Below are 22,614 nucleotides of genomic sequence, written 5' to 3' on the forward strand. Positions count from 1 at the left end.
GGCCCTTCCCGTTAGGTAAGAGACCATAAAGGCCACCCGGGAGATTTCCGTGGGGAATTCGCCTGGGGACCGCTGAAACTGCATTTCACACTCGGTGATGAATGCTCTACTAAGCCCGAATTCTCCGGAGTAGCGTTCCGGAGGAGCCAGTCTGGCGCCCACGGCAGTTGGGGCGCCCACGACAATGGGAGCGACAGAAGGACGGGCCACAGGTGAGGCAGCTGGTGGACGGGGCATCGCCGCTGATCCCGCGGTCAAAAGCGAAAGAACCTCCTGCATCTGCTTGCTCAGCAGTCCCACCTGGGCGGCCACCACCCCTCGGAATTCTTCCTGGCTCTTTGCGAGCCCTTGGACTCCAAGACCCAGAGCCTCCACTTGCTCCTGGTGTTGGGCGAGCCGCGATGCCTGGAAGCGTACTGCAGCGGTCAGCTGCTCCGACTCTGCAGAGTCCATGACTGGCCAGTGCGTACTGTCAGACTTGGATCAAGGAGAGGACTCGGATGCAGAGTGCCAACAAAAAAGGAATTTATTCTGACAGGTTGGAGTCAGCAAAAAACCAAAAGCACCTCAAAAGAGGGAAAGCACAGTGACAAAAAACAAAAACTGAAGAAACACAGCGTTCAGGCTTGACAACATAGGTCTCGTAACAAACTAGGTTCTATAAAGCGGTGTTTCCCAACCACTGTGCCGTGGCACACTGGTGTGCCGTGAGAGACGTTCAGCTGTGCCGTGGGATTGTCCAATAGTAATTACGGAGCGCATTGTAAACAGGATCGCCAAACCACTCGTCAGTTCGCGGAAGGCCTGGTCAGCCACTTGCTAATCGAGAATCGGAGAATCTTGAGATTTCATATTGTGTCGGTCTGATTGTATTGTATCGGCACATATTCAGTTTATGCTGTGTGCTTTTGCTAACAGTGACAGACAACTATGACAGTTGTGGTGCGTTTGTGGTCCAATGAAAATCAGAGCATACAGTTTATCCGGAGAACCTGGATTGGTTATTTTTCACATACATTAAATAAACAGTCAAGTCGAGACACCTCGACTGTGATAGCCACTCAGCTCCTGTCAGAACAGCAAGTGACTTTTTTCTTATTGTTGCAATATTTATAGACCTAGTATAAAACGGTAAACAAAATCACGTTGATTCTTTTATTTTAATCACAATCACTTTAAATAGTTTATTTCTTACACCGTCTAAAACCTTTTAAAAAAAACTGTCACTTTTATCTTAAAAAAGGAATACAATTTAAAGAATACTTAGTATTTATTTCTATTAAGTTATTCGACTCTCCATACATATATAGGAATAGGACTTCACGTCTTTCGTTGTAATATAACTAATTTTAATGTAGGAGCTTAACAGATTTTTGTTGGCGGTGTGCCGCGAGATTTTTTCCAATGAAAAGGTGTGCCGTGAATGAAAAAAGGTTGGGAAACACTGCTCTAAAGTGTCTCTTTAACTCACGTGATCGCTGGTGCTCTGGATGGGACAAGACGCACTGGCACAAGACAAGGGGAAGACTGACTAAATACACACAGAAGGGTAAGGGCACAGGTGCAGACAATTAGGATCAAGGACACAGGTGCACACAATTGGGATCAGGGAATACAAGTAGACTGACGCACAGAGGAAGGACCCACGAACTGAAACGAGAGGAGAGTTGTCAAAATAAAACAGGAAGTGACAATACGACAAACAGGATAAGACAACAATAACCCACAAAACATGACGGCATGACACTTAGTTTACATATTTAAATGTTCAGATATTAAGATGTGATAGACAGTTTTTGCATGATTTGAATGAGGCAAAATAATGTGCTTTTTCTCTCGAATATATTGTTATAATTATTTGTTTCAGATGTACTGTATTTTCTGTGTAAAAATTAAATATAGTGTTCAAAAAGTCTTTTATCAAACTTGAGTCAAAAAGTCTTTTTAAAACCTTGAGTCTTGAAAAAGAGGGGGTCGTCTTATAATCAGGGTCGTCTTATATTCATGCCAATACTGTATATTTTATTGTATTCATTTTTATTTATTTTATTTTTCAATTACCACAAGAACTTTGAGATTTCCCACAACATGGGTATGAGAGTGTGTACGTGTTTGTGTGTGTGTGTGTAAACAGATTTTTCACGCACTGTGGAGAGCGGGGTATTCCGCAAGGATATTGATGGTTCAAACAAAATATTATTAAATTCCAAAAACTGTGGGAGGGAGTCAATGTTGCGGATGTCAGGTGGAAGTGAGTTCCAAAGTTTGGGAGCAGAGCAGCTGTGACGAGGCTGTGAACAAGAATAGAGGTGGAGTGGGGGATGAGAGAGGGGCGGAGGCGATTGATAGTACGGAAATGAAAGTAAGCAGTGCTGGTGGTGGTGTTGATATGGGAAGTGAAGGAGAGTGAGCCATCGAGGATGACACCCAGACTCTTAACCTGGGGAGAGGGGGAAACAAAGGAGCTGTCAATAGGGAGGGAGAAACTGTCAACCTTTGATAAAGTGGATTTGGAACCAACTAAAAAGAGTTCAGTTTTACACTGTTAAGTTAGAGAAAGTTGGAGGTGAACCAGGTTTGTATTTCGGAAAAGGCAGTGAGTCAGGGAAGAGGGAGGGAGGGTAGAGTTGGGTTTGGTGAAAAGATAGAGCTGGGTGTCAACTTGTGGCAATAAGGGATGTGTGAGACAAGTGAGTGCTGCAATTACCCTCGCTTTATAGTCCAGACCTCAACGTAACTGTTGATGACTGCGTAGTTGCATTTCCGACATAATGACAATATATGCCTAGTAAACCAGCCAAATATAGCATAAAAATATGGGCAGCCGGTCTCAAGCCCAGATAATGAAAAGGGGATGGGTGAGTGATATGTTACAGTAGCCACAAATATATTACAAAAATTAGATAAAAAAATAAGGCATATCCATAGGTCATATTCTATCATCTCCAAAATCGTGGTCATAATTGTTGAGAATAAAATTTGAGAAGATTTGTGTGAAAACTTCAAGATAAATTAATTATAATTTAAACATTTAACCTGAGGGTGGTGCTAGAGGGGCCAGTTCACAGATTTTCATGGGGTTATTTATGTATTAAAAAAATAAACAAAGTGCCTTTCACAAAAAATTGGGCAACAAAATTCAGTAAATTATTTTCTGTAGGTAAATGTGCCTCGGGTCAAATTGACCCAAGGACCAAATTTGTGATTATTTTTTAGGACGATAGCGTGATCCAATTGTGTAAGGCACAGGTGTCAAACTCAAGGCCCGGGGGCCAGATACGGCCCGCCACATAATTTTATGTGGCCCGCGAAGACAAATTGTGTATCAAATTCGTGTGTCATTACTAGAATTGCAAATTGTCTTCACTTTCAATAATATCTTTGTTTTTTTTAAATATTTGACCAGTTTTTACTCGTCTGATTTGAAAACGAGTGATTTGTCAGTTTGTTTTGTAGCTTGTACTGTATATAATATGAGGTGCTCATACATTTATTTGGGTTGACAGTCATAATGGCCCTCCGAAAGAAGCTATGACTACAATGCGGCCCGCGAAAAAAAATAGTTTGACATCCCTGGTGTAAGGCTTTCAAAGGACACATTAAAATTCGAGAGGGATATCGCACGATTGTCAGCTTCCGTAATCGGTGGTCTTGATTCAGTGATTGAAACAGTCACCGTGATCTCATCCCTAATTGATTGAATCTTTGGAGCTGTCGGAGATCGGCTGCCGTAGCGTTAGCTTTGCCACCGTATCGAACAAGCGTATAGGATTGTTTTTATTGAGACCAATAATTCGAGAAATAATTAGTTTTTGCTAAAAGTATAGCGCTTCTTTGTATTTCACGAGTCTGTCACACAATGCCTGATGGAAAACCTCAAGTTTAAACGCCATTTGCGTTCAAGCTTTCTACATAATTGTTTAAGCGTATGCGTTTCATCCATGAACCACAGAGTAGGCCATCTATGATGAGTTTTAAGACGTAGAGGCGCTCCTGAGTCGATGGCGTTTAACAGTGCTGCATTGAATTCATTTATGAGATCATCAATTGAGCCAATATATGCAGGAAATACAGCAGTTGCTGGCGGCAGTAACTCAGAGAGCACAGTTAGGGAGTTAATATTACGACTGGTGTAGCTTTGATTGTGCTCCTGTCATTGACAGAGAGCTAAAATTTAAAATTTTATTACGTAGTGCTAGAGCATAACAGTAGTGTATGGCAGTACCGTTATATTTGAGATTGCCAATCCTCGGGATAATACCTGACCGAAAGTATTTCCATTTTTATGCGTTGCTGCCTGTATTGCTTGTGTAAAACCGAACGTATCAATTATTGTCTGAAACACCACAGTAAGTAGTTCTGCTGGTAAATTTATATGGATATTAACATCTCCCATAATTATTATATTATCCGCATTTTTCACCAGGTCAACCATGAATTCTGAAAATTCTTCCAGGAGAAACCAGAGTAAGCCCCGGGTTGACGGTAATAACAGCAAGATAAAACGACGGCAAGGCTGTGGATCGGACAACGAGAACATTGCATGGATGCAAAAGAGACAATGAATCATAATTACATGAGGAAATTAAGGCAATGTAGAAAGTGTTCATTTAAGAAAAAGTCACACACTTTTACATTCGTTACATCAGCGACGTTTTGTGATAAAATTATTATCAATAAATAAAACACTTTTACATTGCATTTAATTATAATGCATTGTCTTTTTTTCCCACGGTCCATTAGGGTGTATTATCCCGTGCAGAGCGGACCGAACGGTTAAATATTTTTATGTGTACCGTTGCACCCCTAATGCTCATACTACGCCGCTGCGTTGATGCTCGCTCGCTCCGCAGCGGCATCAGGCTGCGTGGTTTCTTATGTATGCGCGTCATGTGTAACAGAGGGGTCGCCGAAGTGCTGCGCGATCCAATGCATAGGTCATGTGATGCAATGCAGCCACCAGCACGCCTGTGCGAGTATGAATTGGCCTTTGGGTGTTTGGGCTCGGAGTTTGTTGAGTATGCCTTTCACTTTCCTGAGGGTGGCGTTATCGAACTTGGAGGTATTTTTTACTCAGACTTTTTTGTTCCTATATGGACGAGTTGCAAGTCATTCGGACTCTTGAGTCCTCCTCAATTTCACAGACACGCATTCTCATGGGGAAGTCTGGAGAATGACGATGGACCGTCCTATTTCTTATCTTAATTTGATTCGGATGATGAATGAATGCATGCAAAAAAGGCAATGCCATGATACATCTTGGATGACAGCTTGTTTTTTTTTTCTTTACAGTGGCAACAAGCAGTTGTGCAGCCATCCGACAGCATCATATGCTTTGCAGTATACTGTAGAGGGGTACTCACAGTTGCAGTCCTTTGTCCAGCAAGAGACGCACCATCATATTTTCTGCATTCAGTCACATAATCGTAAGTAAGACATACAGAAAATCCACTTTTTTTTGCTTTTACATTCATTTCTCTTATGTATTTGGAGTCTCCAAGAGTGTAAAAAACTCAAATCTATCCCTCCAGGTGCTGCAGAAATACTTTTATAATCTGTTTGGGGCCTTTTATTTACTCCCCTCAGTTTTCTCCATTTTCTATTACGTATTTTTATCTATTACATCACATCCGTTGGGGCAGGACAAACCAAACAAGGTAATGAGTGTTGCCAAACGGTTTTGCAAATCTGCCATCTTTATTACTCAGAGACTCTTGTAGTCCAAACAACTCAAGGATGCCAAAGTGGAGAGATCAAAATGTTCCGCTGTTGGATGAATCAATCCACACCGTCCCCCAACATCAGAACCTCAAAGAAGTGCCTGGTCAAATTTCATTTTTTAAGCAGTGTTACCACATCTGTGGGCAAAGTCCTGCTTGTTCAAGGATGAGTGTTTCAGAAATCTTTTGTCAGTATAGAGAAGGATTTGGCGAAATACTTCGTTTCATAGATGGTTCAGTTCCTTTAATCTATGGAAATGACGAACACAGTAAAGCGGTAAGCTTGAGATGACACACATTTCACTTTAATAATATTGCATGTCTCTGCACTCTTTTTCATAGCATTAGCGTCAGTCTTTCTGCTGATTTTGGAGCTGTGCGCTTTTCACTTCTTGTGGGTGTATTTTGAGCCGTTGTATCAGATGGATTTCATCAAAGGTGCTGTCTTATTCTTGGAGAACACAATGTGTTAAATGCATTGTTAGCTTCTCACTAACGCTAGCGCTAACATTAGCTTACTTCGTACCTTGACTGCAGTGCTTATTTACAAGACGTGTTCATAAATATTGTAAGGGGATTTATTTCGTTACGTGTAATGTATGTATAGACAAGTCTTCTGCTGTTGACATCTTTTAATCAATCAAAAAGTTTACGGCGCAAATAAACGCTACCTTGGCTAAAAAAAACTGCAAATATGTCAACCGGAAAGGGAGGTGCACCTCTTGCGGCCTGGAGGGAGTGGCGTGTGAAGTGTACATTTGCATTTAAAGAGACCGCACCAAAATGGTTTGCTCTGAGCCGCACATCAGAACAAGTGGAAAAGAGGGACCTGTGATACAAAATGAGGAATTCAGACAAAAGCATCACTGTTCCACTCTACATAGACCACAACTAAATGAGTAAAACAGTAACATTTATTACTTTGACACGTAAGCTTTAAAAAGTCTTGGTTTTGATTAGAAAAACGTTCAATGTGTCTTGTAGGTTTTACAATGGCAAGTGTATTTTAACGTAGCATGAACTCATAGGACTCCAGAGTTCTGTCTGGCTGGTCAGATGAGACATTTCTGCACTCAACCTCTGCAACATGGATGGCTAGGGATAGCTCTCTTCCTCTATATACACCCCAGAGCGTCTCTTGAATTAGGCGTTTAACTTCTCTAGTCTTTTGCTCACAATCCTTTTCCGTTTTCTCTAAGTCGGTTCTCAATTGGACATCTAGATCCTCCACAGTTGTTACATGGGCCTCTGCCATGTAAGCGGCTTCCATTTCTTTGTTTGCATCCATGACTCTGGAGCGCTCTAGTGTACCGTATTTTCCGGACTATAAGTCGCTCCGGAGTATAAGTCGCACCAGCCATAAAATGCCCCAAAAAGTGAAAAAAAAACGTATATAAGTCGCTCCGGAGTATAAGTCGCATTTTGGGGGCAATTTATTTGACAAAATCCCACCCCAAAAACAGTCATGAACGAGCAACAACAGGCTAAACGATAGCGACAACAGGCTAAACGATAGGTATGCTAACGTGACAAACACAAACAAAGAGCTGAGAACGGGCCTGACGTAACATATAGAGTGATTAAGGACAACTATTAGATGAATAACATGTTTATAAAACCATCGGTGTCACTCCATTCATTAAATAGCAACAACAGGCTAAACGATAGGTATGCTTATGTGACAAACTCAAACAAAGAGCTGAGAACGGGCCTGACGTAACATATAGAGTGATTAAGGACAACTATTACATGAATAACATGTTTATAAAACCATCGGTGTCACTCCAATTCATTAAATCCATCGATCGTTCTTTGTCAACAATGGGTGCGCACGGCTAAGGGCGCTTGCACTTCAAAATATTCCACAGGCTCATATAATGATAGATAAACTATATTTCAAATAACTATAATACAAGCTAATAATATTATCAAACCACCCGTGCACTTTAAATCCATCGATCAAAATCCTCGTCCTTTGTCAACATCGCTGCGCGTGCGCCCTGACGTCAGCCTCGTCTTTATTCCACAGATCTACTATATAACTATTGTAGCTGTACTATTGTTGTAACTTGTAGTGTTAACAAAGTACAAGGATAGACGTGGGTTTGGTAAACGGCTCTTTATTAAACAAAACAAACTTACAAGCGTGTGGCGGCGTGGACTTCCAGACAGACCGGGCGTGCGTAATGGCCATGTCCGAGCCCCGCGCACCGTTCGCGGACAACCACTCGGCCGAGCGCCGGCCCCCGACTCAGTAGAGTAGGACCAGGCGTGCGTAAAAGCCATAATAGTTTTTCAAACCTTCTATGTCACTCCAAATCCTTAATTCCTTCAAACTCTTTGTCCTCCGTGTCACTTAGAAATGATCACCGCAAATGATGCCGGTAGTCCTTATGTGGGTACGCGCCGTGCCGTGCCACTGACGTCACTTGAAATAGTAATCCATTGGTACATCACGGTTGGTACATCCAAACTTTCTTTCTGCTGCTCGATTACGGTTTTCAGCTGCATATTTTACAACTTGAAGTTTGTAACCTGCAAAATATGACTTTCGTTTTGGTGCCATTTTTCTTAAGCCCACCCAGTTGATGAGTCACGGCCAACGGTGAAATTTAGAGCACCCTCATCCAGTTTCGTCTGAAAATAATTTTTTTTGGTTGTTTTATCAAAGTCAAAGTCTGCTTTATCGTCGATTTTTTTTCATATACTAAGACACACAAAGAGATTGAAATTACGTTCCCACTATCCCTCGGTGAGATAGTACACGTATGCATACAAGCAACACAAAAAAACCAAGAAGGCACAAACAATGAATAAATAAGAGTGTTGAATAAATGATAAATAGACACATAATAATAAATAATAATGATAAATATAAGAGGAGCAAAAATGGAGCAAGTGTACATACAGCAGACAGTGGACTTGGATATGGTGCTTTAAAGTGTTAATTACTTTGTTTGATGTTTTCTCTATTTTTTATGTTTTGAATATGTTCAAGATAAAGATATAAAAGCATGTGAAGTGATCAACTATACTAAAAACATGGGAAGTGGTCAACTATACTTGTAAGTAAGTGATGTCTTAATGATCAAGTAAAAATTTGTGAAAAAAAACATATAAGTCGCTCCTGAGTATAAGTCGCCCCCCCACCCAAACTATGAAAAAAACCGTGACTTATAGTACGGAAATTACGGTAAGCTTCTGGAAGTTCTCCTTTAAGTCCTCTTTAGACATCTCTGTGTGGGTCCTCATAATGCTATTGGCAAGACAGGAGAAAAGTCTTAGCTGTGGTCCTCTCCACTTTCAAATCATCCAGTGACTTTGCCACCCTTCCTCTCGGTTGTGGCCACAAGTGGAGTCTTCACCGGTCACAGGCGGTTTTTAACTGGCAAGTGTATTTTAACCTCATGGGTTTCCACACTTGAAAAGGAAGGACTTGACCAGTCTGAGATTTCACTCTTTGTTCGGATTTTTATTGAGCTAAACAATCAAGGTGAAAAACCTTTAAAACGCTTGCAAAAAATGGATGAGTTTAAACAAAAGGTACAATTTTCTTCCAAATAAAACAATGCAACTTAGTGTTCTTTAACACATAAACCAATAAACAATGTAGATACAGTTCAGTTCTGTTTACTGAAAGAAAGAAGGAAAAGGTCTTGAACATAAAGTTATCCTTTGAAACAAAAGTCAATATACAACTTAATGCTTGTCATAAAGACAACACATTCTCCAGACCAACTGTAATGCAATCTAAATGTTTAACTAAATGAGTCCAGATGAGAATTGTGAGCTCACCGGTAGTCCCTTTGGTCTCCTCTTCCCATGAGTTTTTTCCTTTGTCCTTGGAGCTCAGTGCGGTTCGCTGTTACTATTGTGTTGCTCGCTGATCGAAAGGATTGTGTTGTTTGCTGCTGCTGCTGCTGCTGCTGCTGCTGCTGCTGCTGCTGATGCTGATGCTGATGCTGATGCTGATGCTGATGCTGATGCTGATGCTGCTACTGCTGCTCACTGGACAAGAAGATTGTGCTGTTTGCTGTTTATGAACCCTGGTGTGTGCGTGCTCCCAATCAGGATAGATTGCGCTCAGCTGTTGAGGCGCTCTGAGGAGCTCCGCTGCGTGCTGCACGTTCATGTCGTACACCTGCAGTGATTCCTTGTGGTCACCCACAGACAGGTGCGCACCTCCCAGGTCGCTGCAACATACACAATATCGTACACAGTTGATCCCCGCAAATTTACAGATCTGTCGCGTTTTTTTTTTTTTTAATGAGATTTTATTCCACTGTTTTTTTGCCATTGGTGGAAAATATATATTGAATATCAGCGTTTTTTGAATATTTTTTGTGGGGGTTGTTTAACCAATTAACTCATTTGCACCGACCCTCGTGTTACATCGTACCTTAGTACTGAGCGCCATCTTCGAGTTAACTCGGAAACTGTTTTTAATCCATTTAATACATAGATATCTAATGCAATTGCGCACAAAATACGCATATCAACTTTGAGTTTGTATTCAGAAAAAAAATTGCCGCTTCTTTAGAAATGTCATGTATTGTTTTCAATCAGCCAATACAGATTTTAAATGTAATATAGGAACTAATTATTATATTAATTTCTAATTCCTTTTAATCTTGACTAAATTCGCCGAATGTAATATAGGAACTAATTATTATATTAATTTCTAATTCCTTTTAATCTTGACTAAATTCGCCGGATTTAGTCAAGACTCCCAAATAAATAGTCAGGTGGAATAATAATATTATTAAAGCTGCTCAATAATGGATAAAAATAATAATCACGATGATTTTGTTCAACATTGAAAATACAATTATTTACAAGATTATGTTTTTGAAATTGTAACAGCATTTATTGAATGTTTGGAACAGTATTTCTTTAACATGTTTAAAAAAAACACTTTCCTGTTAACAGTGTTGGACAAGTTCATTTTCTACACTAGTTAAAAGTTGAGTTTACAAATTTTAAAATGAACTTCTTCAGTTCATAGTTCATAATTGAAATTTTATGAACTCGATGGTTCCAAAAATGATAAGTTTATAGTTCTTTTCTTCCCCAATCAAAAAATAAATGTTGCTTCGAGCTCTTACCCTCTGGTATTTTGGCATTTTCTCATTGTTTTTCATCCATTCCATTCACACTAGTATCTAAGTGCTATCACCGTACAACAGTGGTGTGCTGGGACCATTTTTCAGCCCTGGGAGTTTCAAATCCAACCGGCCCAATGGCAGGTCGTGAGTGTGAGAAACCGTTCTTATTTTAACTAACTTTTCACTTTCTGTGATGGACACCCACAGGCAGCACATATATAGTGGATTTGAGTACCACTACATCACTTAAATCCACTATATATGTGCTGACTGTGGGTGTCCATCACAGAAAGTGAAAAGTTTGTTAAAATAAAAACGGTTTCTCACACTCACCACATTAACGTCATTATGAAGGCCCCCTAAAGAAGCAAAGTACTACAACTCGTGTTGATCTAAATCAGGCATGTCAAACATACGGCTCGCGGGCCGGATCCGGCCCATTGGATCATTTAATCCGGCCCAGCATAAATTTCTGAGTATGTCAAAAAAAGAAGCGAGTCTCTAGCTCATTTCTATCAAAAGTTATGATTTTTTAAAATAAATACAAACCAAGTGCTTCCCCCAGCCACGGGAGGGCAGTAAATGTGTAAAAGAGCTCACGTCCAGCGGCATTGACACGAGTTAGTACTAAAACCAAACCGTCAATCTTGCTTCACAATTCACCACAAGTTATCGGTCAACACACCCTTCACAAAATGGCCCTGTCAAAAAAAAGAAAAGTGGACACGGAGTGCAGAGTTTTCAAGGAAAAATGGACTGAGTATTATTTATTCACAGAAGTTACTCTGCGCATTTCTCTTGTCTCACAGCTGTTCGTCCGGAGGCACCGGACTGTCCCGATAATGATTTGAAAAGATATAAAGACAACATAACAGATTTTCTGCAAGAGTTTGAGCAGAGGTTTCAGGTATTCAGTGAACTTGAGAACAAATTTGGCTTTTTTCGCTCGCCATTTACAGTGAAGCCTTCTGATATGCCAGCTGACATTCAACTCGAGCTTATTGACTTGCAGTGCGATTCCGCTATGAAGGATAAATTTGGGTCCGTGGGATTGGATACGATTTATCAATATCTCGTGCCAGGTTACCCCAAATTAACAGCCATGGCTGCAAACGTTCTATCCATGTTTGGGACTACTTATCTTTGTGAACAGGTTTTCTCCGTAATGAACAATAATAAAACAAAGCAGCGCTCAAGGTTAACAAATAAACACTTGAATGATATTGTTAAATGTGCTGCTACTCAGGATTTGACACCCAATATTGATACACTTGAGAAGGCAAAAAGATCCCAAGTTTCAGGAGCCAGCAGCAGCAAGTAGACTGCAGGAGTGCAGTGAAAGAGAAAAAAAGTGTGATGACACGAAATTTGTTTGCACTCATTAATACAGATCATTAAAAATAAGATTAATCTGGTTTCATATTAAAGACAGTTAATATTGTGCAGTATATTCTCAGCTTCAGTAGGCCCAGCCTAGTAGTTTGATCGGATGTAGTTAAGCATGCACTGCTATAACTTTTATTTTGTATTTCTTTTTTTATTTATTTCAAAGCAGTACGACAATTAAGGCGAGAATATTTTTTTCATAGCTCCCACTTGAGTTTGTTAAGTGTGGTGAGTTGGTTCAGGTGTAAAACTGCATTCACTTCATTGTTAAAATAAACCAGTGAACCATGAAATCATTTTTTTTCATTGTTTGTGAAAAAAATGTGTTATGCTTAGAAAAGATTCCTTGTCATCCGTGATTATAATATGTAGAGTAGGCTACAAATGTAGTCAACAGGCTTGTAGCTGACATTAAATTCATGCTCATACTAGCTCCACCATCTGACTAAAATGCCCACAAGACGAACACAACCATAAATGCCGTAGTAGTTTAATTCAAACGAGTCCATAAATGTACGATAAAATACCATTAATACTTATCAGACGAATGGCAGTAATGTAATAGCAACACAACAGATACCGGGTCGGGCCTTAATGTCATCATTGCGTACCTTGCCATAATCTTTGCCCCTCCAAATAACAACAGTGATCTCTAACGGTTGTAACAAGCATTTTGGCCCCAGCACTATAAACATTTGGGAAATAAAGGCAGATTGATGCTGGAAAAATCACAGGACTTTATGAATCATTGGTTGTTCGGATCAGCAATTTCAGTTAAATATATCATATAGCAGACAAACAGTGATATTTGAGAAGTGAAATGAAGTTTATAGGATTTGCAGAAAGTGTGCAAAAACAAAACAGAACAAACAAACAAACAAACAAAAGTAGGCAGGTACATTAATTTGGGCACCCCAACAGAAAAATAACATGAATATTTAGTAGATACTCCTTTGCAGAAATAACAGCCTCTAACACTTCCTATAGCTTCCAATGAGTCTGGATCAGGGGTCAGGAAGCTTTTTGGCGGACAGAGCCATAAATGCCAATTATTTAAAAATAATTTCCCGTGAGAGCCATAAAATTTAAAAAAAGGATAGGTTGAATACAATTAAATGCGTGTATTTTAATTAAGACCAACCATTTTTTGAGTGTACTAATGTATTCTTTTTAATAACGTTTTTATTGTCATCAAAAGAGCCATATCTGGCCCGTGAGCCATAGGTTCCTGACCCCTGGTCTGGATTCTGGTTGAAGGTATTTTTGACCATTCTTCTTGACAAAACATCTCCAGTTCAATCAGGTTTGATGATTTCCGAGCATAGACAGCCCGCTTTAAATCACACCACAGATTTTCAATAATATTCAAGTCCGGGGACTGAGATGGCCATTCCAGAATGTTGTGATTGTTCCTTTGCATGAATGCCTTAGTACAGTGGTCCCCAACGACCAGGCCGCCGACTGGTACCGGTCCGTGGGTCACTTGGTACCAGGCCGCCAAGCCGCACAGAAAAAAAATTATATATTAGAAACGTAACATGTTTCCCCAGTCGAGCCCGCAAAGCTAGCAAAAATGAATAAGAATTTATTTTGACAAATATTTTAAAAATCGGCGATTCTCTCCCAATTACATCCGTCGGTGCATCTGTGTCTCTTGACACAGGTCAATTCAGGTCAAAACGCTCGTCACCTCATTCGAGCCCGCGAAGCAAGCAAAAATGAGCAAGAAACAGAGATGTTTGGAAAGCTTCTTAGGAAAGGGAAAAAAGCCCAATGAGGAGACGGAAGAAGAAGAGGCTACGAATTCTAAGAAAAGGAAAGCTGCATTTAAAAGAAAATTTCTGGAGTCTTACTTAAAATATGGATTTATCGCCACAGATGACTCTTGACGCGCCAAGCCCACTCTGCATATGTGGCGACAGGCGAGCTAACGAGGCAATGAAGCCTTCAAAACTGCTTCGGCACATGGAGACCAAGCATCCTGCATTGAAAGACAAACCTTTGGAATTCTTTGAAAGAAAAAAACATGAACAAGAAGGACATTTTCTCAGATTACGCCAAGATGGTACCCGCTCGTCTCTGAGAAAAAAGCTTAGTGCTCCCACTAATTCAACGTGATGGTGAGTTTTATTTTTATGTGGTTTATAATTGTTTTTATGCCAGTCGTATTAGTCATTTTATTTCATCGTATTTATATATTTATTAGTATATATGAACCATTTATTTATATAAATGTCCATCCATCCATCCATCTTCTTCCGCTTATCCGGGGTCGGGTCGCGGGGGCAGCAGCTTTAGGAGGGACTCCCAGACTTCCCTCTCCCCAGCCACGTCATCCAGCTCATCCCGGGGGATCCCAAGGCGTTCCCAGGCCAGCTGAGAGACATAGTCTCTCCAGCGCGTCCTGGGTCGTCCCCGGGGTCTCCTACCGGTGGGACATGCCCGGAACACCTCCCCAGGGAGGCGTCCAGGAGGCATCCTGATAAGATGCCCGAGCCACCTCATCTGGCTCCTCTCAACGTGGAGGAGTAGGGACTCTACTCCGAGTCTCTCCCGGATGACCGAGCTTCTCACCCTATCTCTAAGGGAGAGCCCGGACATCCTGCGGAGAAAACTCATTTCGGCCGCTTGTATCCGAGATCTCGTTCTTTCGGTCACGACCCATAGCTCGTGACCATAGGTGAGGGTAGGAGCGTAAATCGACCGGTAAATTGAGAGCTTTGCCTTCTGGCTCAGCTCTCTCTTCACCACAACGGACCGGTACAGGGTCCGCATTACTGCCGACGCTGCACCGATCCGCCTGTCGATCTCACGCTCCATCCTCCCCTCACTCGTGAACAAGACTCCAAGATACTTGAACTCCTCCACTTGGGGCAGGATCTCATCCCCGATCCGGAGAGGGCATTCCACCCTTTTCCGATCGAGGACCATGGACTCGGATTTGGAGGTGCTGACCCTCATCCCGACCGCCTCACACTCGGCTGCGAATCGTTCCAGCGAGAGCTGGAGATCACGGCCTGAGGAAGCCAACAGCTCCACGTCATCTGCAAAAAGCAGAGACGCGATGCTGAGGTCCCCAAACCGGACCCCCTCAACGCCTCGGCTGCGCCTAGAAATTCTGTCCATAAAAATTATGAACAGAATCGGTGACAAAGGGCAGCCTTGGCGGAGTCCAACCCTCACTGGGAACGAATCCGTCTTACTGCCAGAAATGCGGACCAGACTCTGGCATCGGTGATACAGGGACCGAACCGCCCTTATCAGTTGGCTCGGCACCCCGTACTCCCGAAGCACCCTCCACAGAACCTCCCGAGGGACACGGTCGAACGCCTTCTCCAAATCCACAAAACACATGTGGACTGGTTGGGCGAACTCCCATGCACCCTCGAGGATCCTGCCGAGGGTGTAGAGCTGGTCCACTGTTCCACGGCCAGGACGAAAGCCACACTGCTCCTCCTGAATCCGAGGTTCGACCTCCCGACGGACCCTCCTCTCCAGCACCCCTGAATAGACCTTACCAGGGAGGCTGAGGAGTGTGATTCCCCTGTAATTGGAACACACCCTCCGGTCCCCCTTCTTAAAGAGGGGAACCACCACCCCAGTCTGTCAATCCAGAGGCACTGTCCCCGATGTCCACGCAACGTTGTAGAGGCGTGTCAGCCATGACAGCCCCACAACATCCAGAGCCTTTAAGAACTCCGGGCGGATCTCATCCACCCCCGGGGCCTTGCCACCGAGGAGTTTTTTGACTACCTCAGTGACTTCGACCCCAGAGATTGGAGAATCCGCCTCAGAGTCTCCAGGCCCTGCTTCCTCAATGGAAGGCGTGTAGGTGGAATTGAGGAGGTCTTCGAAGTATTCTCTCCACCGACTCACGACGTCCCGAGTTGAGGTCAGCAGCACGCCATCCCCACTGTAAACAGTGTTGACGTTGCACTGCTTCCCCCTCCTGAGACGCCGGATGGTGGACCAGAATTTCCTCGAAGCCGTCTGAAAGTCATTCTCCATGGCCTCACCGAACTCCTCCCACGCCCGGGTTTTTGCCTCAGCAACCGCCGAAGCCGCGTTCCGCTTGGCCATCCGGTACCTGTCAGCTGCCTCCGGAGTCCCGCAGGCCAAAACGGCCCGATAGGACTCCTTCTTCAGCTTGACGGCATCCCTTACCGCCGGTGTCCACCAGCGGGTTCGGGGATTGCCGCCACGACAGGCACCAACGACCTTACGGCCACAGCTCCGGTCGGCCGCCTCAACAATGGAGGCGCGGAACATGGTCCACTCAGACTCAATGTCCCCCGCCTCCCCCGGGACGTGGGAAAAGCTCTGCCGGAGGTGGGAGTTGAAGCTCTTCCTGACAGGAGATTCTGCCAGACGTTCCCAGCAGACCCTCACAGAGCGTTTGGGTCTGCCAGGTCGGACCGGCATCTTCCCCCACCATTGGAGCCAACCCACCACCAGGTGGTGATCAGTTGACAGCTCCGCCCCTCTCTTCACCCGAGTGTCCAAAACATGCGGCCGCAAACCCGATGACACGACTACAAAGTCGATCATCGAACTGCGGCCTAGGGTGTCCTGGTGCCAAGTGCACACATGGACACCCTTATGTTTGAACATGGTGTTCATTATTGAAAATCCGTGTCGAGCACAGAAGTCCAACAATAGAACACCGCTCGGGTTCAGATCAGGGGGGCCGTTCCTCCCAATCACGCCCTTCCAGGTCTCACTGTCATTGCCCACGTGAGCATTGAAGTCACCCAGTAGAACGATGGAGTCCCCAGAAGGAGCGCTCTCCAGCACTTCCTCCAGGGACCCCAAGAAGGGTGGGTACTCTGAGCTGCCGTTTGGTGCATAGACACAAACAACAGTCAGGACCCGTCCCCCCACCCGAAGGCGGAGGGAGGCTACCCTCTCGTTCACCGGGGTGAACCCCAATGTGCAGGCGCCCAGCCGGGGGGCAATAAGTATACCCACACCTGCTCGACGCCTCTCACCGTGGGCAACTCCAGAGTGGAAGAGAGTCCAGCCCCTCTCGAGAGGGCTTGTACCGGAACCCAAACTGCGCGTGGAGGCTAGTCCGACTATATCTAGTCGGAATCTTTCTGCCTCGCACACCAGCTCGAGCTCCTTTCCAGCCAGAGAGGTGACATTCCATGCCCCAAGAGCCAGCTTCTGCAGCCGGGGATCAGACCGCCAAGGTCCCTGCCTTTGGCTGCCGCCCAGCTCACATTGCACCCGACCCCTTCGGCCCCTCCCACAGGTGGTGAGCCCATGGGAAGGGGGACCCACGTTTCCATTTCGGGCTATGCCCGGCCGGGCCCCATGGGCGAAGGCCCGGCCACCAGACGCTCGCCTTCGAGCCCCGCCTCCAGGCCTGGCTCCAGAGGGGGGCCCCGGTGACGGGCGAGGGAAAACAAAGTCCATTTATGTTGTTCATCATAAGGGGCTTGGGTGAGCCGTGCTTTGTCTGACCCCTCACCTACGACCCGTTTGCCATGGGTGACCCTACCAGGGGCATGAAGCCCCCGACAACATGGCTCCTAGGATCATAGGGGCACGCAAACCCCTCCACCACGATAAGGTGACGACTCGCGGAGGGGTTATATAAATGTATTAGTTATTTATATAAATGTATTAGTTATTCATATAAAGAACGGTCCGCGAAAATATTTCTGACACGTAACCGGTCCATGGCGCAATAAAGGTTGGGGACCACTGCCTTAGTAGATTTTGAGCAGTGTTTGGCGTCGTTGTCTTGTTGAAGTATCCAACCCCTGTGCAACTTCAGCTTTGTCATTGAGTCTTGAACATTGTTCGCAAGAATCTGCTGATACAAACTGGAATCGATGCGACCTTCAACTTTAACTAGATTGCCAGTACCTGCACTGGCCACACAGCCCCACAGCATGATGGAACCACTACCAAATTTGACTGTGGGTAGCAAGTGTTTGTCCTGGGATGCTGTGTTCTTCTTCCGCCATGCATACTGCCCCTTATTATGTCCAAATAACTCAATTTTAGTTTCATTACTCCACAGCACCGTATTCCAAAATGAAGCTGGGTTGTCCAAATGTGCTTCAGCATACTTCAAGTGACTCTGTTTGTGGCATGTGCGTAGAAAAGGCTGCTGCCGCATTACTCCTATACATCTATTTGTGCAAAGTGCGCTGAATAGTTGAACTATGCACAGTGTCACCATCTGTGGCGGATGTGGCTCAGACAGTAAAATGGGTCGTTGGCGGTTCGATCCCAGCTCTGTCACAGTCACATGTCGTTGTGTCCTTGGGCAAGACACTTCACACACGTTGCCTTCAGGTCGCCATTGTAAATGAGAAAGTGTTCTCAATTACCTTACCTGGTAAAACATTGAATAAATAAAATAAAACTAATCTGTGGCAAGATCATGTCGGTGTTTGGAGCTGCTCTGTGGGTTGACATTGACTGTTCCCACCATCCTTCGCCTCTGCTTATCCGAGATTTTTCTTGGACTGCCACTCCGGGCCTTAACTAGAACTGTGCCTGTGGTCTTCCATTTCCTATGTTCCTCACAGTCCAAACTGACAGCTGAAATCTCTGAGCTAGCTTTTTGTATTCTTCCTCTAAACCATGACGTTGAACAATCAGGTAATCTTCAGGTCATTTGTCAGTTGTTTTGAGGCTCCCATGTTACCACTCTTTAAAGAAGATGCAAAGAGGAGAACAACTTGCAACTGGCCACCTTAAATACCCTGAACTGGAGATGTTATGTAAAGAAGAATGGTCAAAATACCTTCTGCCAGAATCCGGACTCTCATTGGAAGTTATAGGAAGCGTTTAGAGGCTGTTTTCTGTTTTTCTGTTGGGGTGCCCAAATTTATGCACCTGCCTACTTTTGTTTGTTTGTTTGTTTGTTCTGTTTTGTTTTTGCACACTTTCTGCAAATCCTATAAACTTCATTTCACATCTCAAATATCACTTTGTCTACTATATGATAGATAGATAGATAGATAGATAGATAGATAGATAGATAGATAGATAGATAGATTGATTGATTGATTGATTGATTGATTGATTGATTGATTGATTGATATCTTTATTTCGAACATCCAAAACAAAAAAGAAAAAACAAAACAAATAACAGTCAAGTGCCACATATAAGTCCATACAACAAACAAACAAAAAATAAACCAACAAACAGAAAAAAATAAATGAGGAAGCATAGCTTTTTAGATTCCTACCCCTTTCTCACTTTATCCATTAAACCAATGATTCAACATTTACTGTAATTCTACAACAGAACACAAGTAGACACACTTTCACACTTATTTTTCAGTTTCATTATAGCTTTTTAGATTCCTACCCCTTTCTCACTTTATCCATTAAACCAATGATTCAACATTTACTGTAATTCTAAAACAGAACACAAGTAGACACACTTTCACACTTATTTTTCAGTTTCATTTTTACTTGTGTGTAGCTCTTTGGCACTTTTAGCCTTTGTACCCGCTAAACAACATATTTTTGTACATTCTTTTAAACTGGTGGATATTTGGAATTTGCTTGAGTTCCTCACTTAGATTGTTCCATAGTTTGACCCCGGTTATAGTGATACAGAAACTTATTAAGGTTGTTCTTATGTTTAAGATTTTGAAGTTGTGATTCCCCCTTAACTTATAACCTCCCTCCCGATTCCGAAATAAGTTTTGGATATTTTCTGGTAGTTGTTTTGCTTTTGCCCTATACATGATGGTTGCTGTTTGATAATATACTATGTCAGTGAATTTCAATAGTTTGGATTGTATGAAAAGTGGATTCGTGTGTTCCAAGTAGTTGACTTTATGAATAGTCCTTATTGCTCTTTTCTGCAGAATGATAAGTGGCTGTAGTATTCCCCCAAACCTCAGCACATTAATGCAAATAGGGCCAGACAAGAGAACAATAAAGTGAATGATAATCCAGTAAGTCTTTTGCTTTGTATATGACTGCCATGCTTCTTGAAATTTTAGACTTTACATTTTTGATGTGTGGCTTCCAACTCAGCCTGTCATCGATTATAACCCCAAGCAATTTGTTTTCCTGCACTCTTTCAATTTCAGTTGAATCTATTTCTATTCGTTCTACTGTTAAAAAGCTTTTCCAATATTTTTGAGAGTTGTGGCAATATTGAGATAGGTCTGTAGTTTGTAAAGTTGTGTTTGCTCCCAGTTTTATAAAGAGGAATGACCTTAGCAATTTTCATCTTCTTGGGAATGTACCAGTTAAAAATGACAAGTTACAGATGTACACAAGTGGCTTTCAAATCCCCTCAATGATTTGCTTAACTAACATCATATCAATCCTATTGCAGTCGGTAGATGTTTTATTTTTGCATTGTTTTACAATGTTAATGATTTCAACTGCATTCAAAAACATTGAGTGAGGATTCCTTTCTATTAATTCTCTGTTGCCTACATCTGGCACTGGAATCAGTATGTTTTTTGCTATTTGAGGCCCAACATTTACAAAGAACTGATTAAAACAGTTTGCCACTTCTTCCATATTATAATTTTCAGTATCATTTATAACAAAATATTTAGGTCATTTGTGTTGTTCGGTACCTTCTCTAATAATGTGGTTTAGGAGAGTCCTTATCCCCTTAATATTATTTTTGTTATCCTCCAATTTATGCTTATAATATTCTTTCTTACTTAATCTTATAATATTGGTTAATTTATTCTTATATCTCTTATATTTATCTTCAGCGCCTTCTGTTCTCTGTTTTATGAAGTTCCTATTGAGTAAATTTTTCTTTTTACAGGCATTTCTTAAGCCTTTCGTCAACCATGGACTGTTCTTATATTTAGTTTTTTATTATATTCCTTGATTGGACAATGCTTATTATATAATGACGTGAATATAGTCATCAATTTATGGTATGCTTTATTTACATCTTTTTCTTTATATATTGTATCCCAGTTCTGTTCCATTATTCATGTTTTAGAGTAGCAATTGTCTCATCTGTCCTAATTCTTCTTTGTTGTTTATACACCCCAATTTCAGATTTGAAATTATTGTCATATACTGTGAACACTGGAAGGTGGTCAGTAATATCAGAAATTAATAACCCGCTTGTTGTCCTGTTTTCTATTATATTGGTGAATATGTTATCTATCAGAATAGCACTCTGTGATGTTACTCTCGTGGGTCTAGTGATTGTAGGAAAGAGACTCAGGCTATGCATTAAATTTAAAAAAATCATAATTTTGTTGCTAATTTGGATTTAATAGATCAATGTTATAATCCCTGCAAATAAAAATATTTTTGTTGCCTTTTTGTATAATCATACTTTCTATCCATTCTGTGAATATCTCAATGCTAGAACCAGGAGCCCTATAGACACAGCTTATAATAATGTCTTTTTTCTGTTCAACACAAATCTGTATCGTGAGACATTCAAGAAGATTGTCCACCACCTGTGTTTCCTATTCATATCAACATAGATTGCAACACCACCCCCACCTTTACTCTGTCTGTTATTATGTATGAATTCATAGCCTTCCATCTCAAAGTGCATTCCCTTCTCAGTTGTAATCCAGGTCTCAGAAATAGTTATTACCGTAATTTCCGGACTATAAATCATTTTCATAGTTTGGGTGGGGGGGGCGACTTATACTCAGGAGCGACTTATATATATGTTTTCTTTCACAAATTTTTACTTGATCATTAAGACATCACTTACTTACAAGTATAGTTGACCACTTCCCATGTTATTTTTAGTATAGTTGATCACTTCACATGCTTTTATATCTTTATCGTGAACATATTCAAAACATAAAAAATAGAGAAAACATCAAATAAAGCTATTACCACTTTAAAGCTCCATATCCAACTCCACTGTCTGCTGTATGTAAACTTGCTCCATTTTTGCTCCTCTTACATTTATTACTATTATTTATTTTTATTTGTTTATTTATCATTTATTCAACACGCTTATTTATTCATTGTTTGTGCCTTCTTGGTTTTTTTTGTGTTGCTTGTATGCATATGTGTACTATCTCACTGAGGGATAGTGGGAACGTAATTTCAATCTCTTTGTGTGTCTTGGCATATGAAAAAAAATTGACAATAAAGCAGACTTTGACTTTGATAAAATAACCAAATAAACAAAACGAAAAACTACATCTGAAAAAAATTATATTTCCAGACAAAACTGGATGAGGGCGCTCTAAATTTCACCGTTGGCCGTGACTCATCAACTGGGTGGGCTTAAGAAAAATGGCACCAAAACGAAAGTCATATTTTGCAGGTTACAAACTTCAAGTTGTAAAATATGCAGCTGAAAACAGTAATCGAGCAGCAGAAAGAAAGTTTGGAGAACCGTGATGTACCAATGGATTACTATTTCAAGTGACGTCAGTGGCGCGGCGCGGTGGTTGTTTACATAAAGGACA

At 42.0% G+C, this 22,614-nt stretch overlaps 1 protein-coding gene and 2 pseudogenes across 10 annotated transcripts in view; 1 reads left to right on the forward strand and 2 right to left on the reverse strand.

Annotated features, from left to right (window-relative positions):
• The window catches only part of tctn1 (tectonic family member 1), a 232,908-nt gene that overhangs the window by 64,318 nt on the left and 145,976 nt on the right, over nucleotides 1–22,614 (forward strand). For 9 of the 10 annotated variants that reach the window (XR_015861783.1, XR_015861782.1, XM_088392270.1 and 6 more), the window contains exon 3: nucleotides 5,293–5,426. Coding sequence is in view for 7 of the 10 variants with exons in the window: in XM_088392270.1 (XP_088248396.1) it covers nucleotides 5,293–5,426 (134 nt within the window). In the remaining 3 variants the exon portion in view is untranslated. Of the gene's footprint in view, nucleotides 1–5,292; nucleotides 5,427–14,089; nucleotides 14,332–22,614 lie in introns of those variants that run through there. The other variant, XM_088392330.1, reaches the window with a different exon arrangement.
• LOC148404757 (uncharacterized) lies at nucleotides 3,690–4,545 on the reverse strand (annotated as a pseudogene).
• LOC148404758 (uncharacterized) lies at nucleotides 19,584–21,737 on the reverse strand (annotated as a pseudogene).

Source organism: Syngnathus floridae, chromosome 1, assembly GCF_059516105.1.
Source record: "Syngnathus floridae isolate MCC-2025c chromosome 1, RoL_Sflo_1.0, whole genome shotgun sequence".
Taxonomy (NCBI): Eukaryota; Metazoa; Chordata; class Actinopteri; order Syngnathiformes; family Syngnathidae; genus Syngnathus; species Syngnathus floridae.